Source organism: Eimeria mitis, genomic scaffold (genome assembly GCF_000499745.2).
Source record: "Eimeria mitis Houghton genomic scaffold, Emh_scaff4587, whole genome shotgun sequence".
NCBI lineage: Eukaryota > Apicomplexa > Conoidasida > Eucoccidiorida > Eimeriidae > Eimeria > Eimeria mitis.
Genome location: NW_013572897.1, coordinates 1 through 2574, shown reverse-complemented (window position 1 = coordinate 2574; position 2574 = coordinate 1). Strand labels below are relative to the sequence as shown.

Sequence of the window (2574 nt, the reverse complement as noted above, 5' to 3'; positions counted from 1 at the left end):
GATGCTCCTGAGGAGTTCTTTCATACACTCGATCCGCAGAAACCGACTCGAATTTCCCGTAATATTGCCATACCCTGCAATATAATTTTTTTTTTGTGTGGCGATGAGCGAGCTGATACACGTGTATCCAGGATCTCAGACTTCTTCAGCTGCTGCCTGCAGCGACGCTGCTGCTGCCGTTTGCTGGGGAAATTCTGGCGCTCTTTGAGCTGTTGTAAGAAAGTGTGGTTGCTAGTGTGGTGATATATATCTACGTTAGTGTTCAACATAAACTATATGGTGATATTTATGAGGGTGAATCTGTCTGAAGGTGACCCGTGTGTTTCTGTTGCTGCGGGGTAGGATGGCTCCGGGGAGCGAAGGAAATGTATTACAGTTCTCTACAGTGTTAGTTCAAACCCTAAACCCTAAACCCTAAACCCTAAACCCTAAAAAATTAGGGTTTAGGCAAGCATGCAGCAACGGGGCTTGAGCCTGCTTGTATGTTTGGTGGCTTTGCTGCTTGGGCTGCAGCAAGAAGTGCTGCAACCCACGCAGCCTCTTTCTCTTCTCCCCTCATCAGCAGCCACAGCAACTTCTGCTGCTGCACCCATGACGCCTCTGAACTGTAGAGAATCTAAACAGCTGCTGCTCGGGGTGTATTGCCTCGTTAGTTTATATTTTAATTTTTTTTAGTTTCGCTCAAACTCTCTTGACTCAGCCGCAGCTCACGTATGTTTCATACAGAGGCCGAGGTCCTTTGTTACATATCACTTGCACCACTAAACCCTAAACCCTAAACCCTAAACCCTAAGAACTATAGACTAAACCCTATCTCCTGCGGACAGAGCAAACTGCTGCTGCTCGAGGAGATGTTAGTACAGCTTATTTCATAGTTTAATGGACTACTTGGTGACTCAACCCGGGGAGAAAACAGAAAAACTAAAAACAAATAAAAAAAACTAAAAACAAATAAACTCATGCTGCACGGGGCATTTCTGCTGCCTTCTGCTGCAGCAGAGCCGAATTAGGATAAATAAATTTGTGTATATTCAATTAAAATTGTTTATATTAATTGTTAAATGTCGATAAGTTAGTAACACAAACACCAGCAGCATGCGGTGGTGTCGGCTGCTGTTGCTGCAGTTGCTGCTGCTGCTGCTGCTGCTGCTGNTGCTGCTGCTGCTGCTGCTGCTGCTGGCAGCAGCAGCAAAGTGCATGCGCGTCGCTCTTCTAGTTTTGTTAATTAAGCATTTTCCCATCACCACTGGGTCAAAATAGGCCTCGTCTGCCTCGGCTATCAACCAACAACAACAGCAGCAGCAGCAGCAGCAGCAGCAGCGGCTGTAGCAGCCGCTGCTGCTGCTGGTCTTGCTGCTGTTGCTGCTGCTATCCTACTAGCCTCGCAGCAGCAGCGGCGCGATGTCTCCCAATTTCTGGTGACATGAGGAGAGCTGAAGCTCCTCCTGCAGCAAGCTTGACAGACACAAGCAGCAGCACATGCAGCAGGAGCAGCAGCAGCAACAGAGGCAGCAGCAGCAGCAGCTGCAGCAGCAGCATTGATGCCGCTGGGCTGAGGGCCCCGGGCACCTCACCTACACTTTCAGGGGTCAAGCCAACTGCGTGTAAGCGGGATGGGGGCCCCAGGACCCTAGCGCCTCGCACAACTCGCAACCAGCAGCAACAGGAGCAGCAACAGCAGCAGCAGCAGCAGCAACAGCAGCAACAGCAGCAACAGCAGCGTGTGTCAGATGGGTGAGCTTGTAGACGGGGGCGACTTGAGGTGCGGCAGCACCAGCACCGCGGCTGCCACCCCTCCCACCGTTCTTGCTGCAGCACCAGCAGCAGCAGCAGCAGCAGCAGCAGCGCACTCATCACCAACATCATCACCAGCGACAGCAGCAGCAGCAGCAGCAGCAGCAGCAGCAACAGATGCTCCAGAGGATGCGTGGCACTTCGTGGTGCCGTCGGCACACAGCAGCTTCATCTTCTCCCTCTGCCCGCGGGGCCCCTCTCCTCTCTCTATTCAGGTGTACAGACAGCTGGGGCGGCTGAGGGGGGCTGTAGCTGCTGCTCCTGTGCCGCTGTCTTTCTCTGCATCGTCAGCAGCAGCAGCAGCAGCAGCATCAGCAGCAGCAGCTCCTGCAGCAGCACCTGCAGCAGCAGGAACAGAAGCAACAGAAGCTGCAGCAACAACACAGTCAGCAGCAGCAACAGCAGCAGCAGCAGCAGCAGCAGCAAAGAAAGGAGCAGAGATCTGCTGCTGCATCGATAGCCTGAGATGCCTCACCAGGGCCCCCCACGTCTTCTCCTGGGCAGCAGATGCTGCTGCCTGGCTTGAAGGTTCATCTGCAGCATTTAATCCCGCTGCTGCTGCTGCTGCTGCTGCTGCTGCTGATGGTGCTGCTGCTGCTGCTGATGTTGATGGTGATGAGACTCAGCAAGGGCGAGTAAGGTCCTGCTGCAGACCTGATGCTGCTGCTGCTGCGCTGCTGCTGCTGGGGCAGAGCTCATCACCCCTGGGGAGCCAGACGCAGCTGCTGCTCGTGACGCTGCAGCAGCAGCAACAGCAGCAGAAGCAGCAGCAACAACAAC

The 2574-nt window shown here is 53.5% G+C and overlaps 1 protein-coding gene across 1 annotated transcript; it reads left to right on the top strand.

The window, feature by feature from the left end:
* Positions 1-1730: 1730 nt before the first annotated feature.
* Positions 1731-2259, top strand: EMH_0076280 (uncharacterized protein; the record flags this gene model as incomplete). Its single annotated transcript, XM_013499710.1, has 2 exons — positions 1731-2009; positions 2086-2259. 2 exons carry the CDS (start codon positions 1731-1733, stop codon positions 2257-2259), a joined length of 453 nt encoding a protein of 150 aa, XP_013355164.1.
* Between the last annotated feature and the right edge of the window lie 315 nt (positions 2260-2574).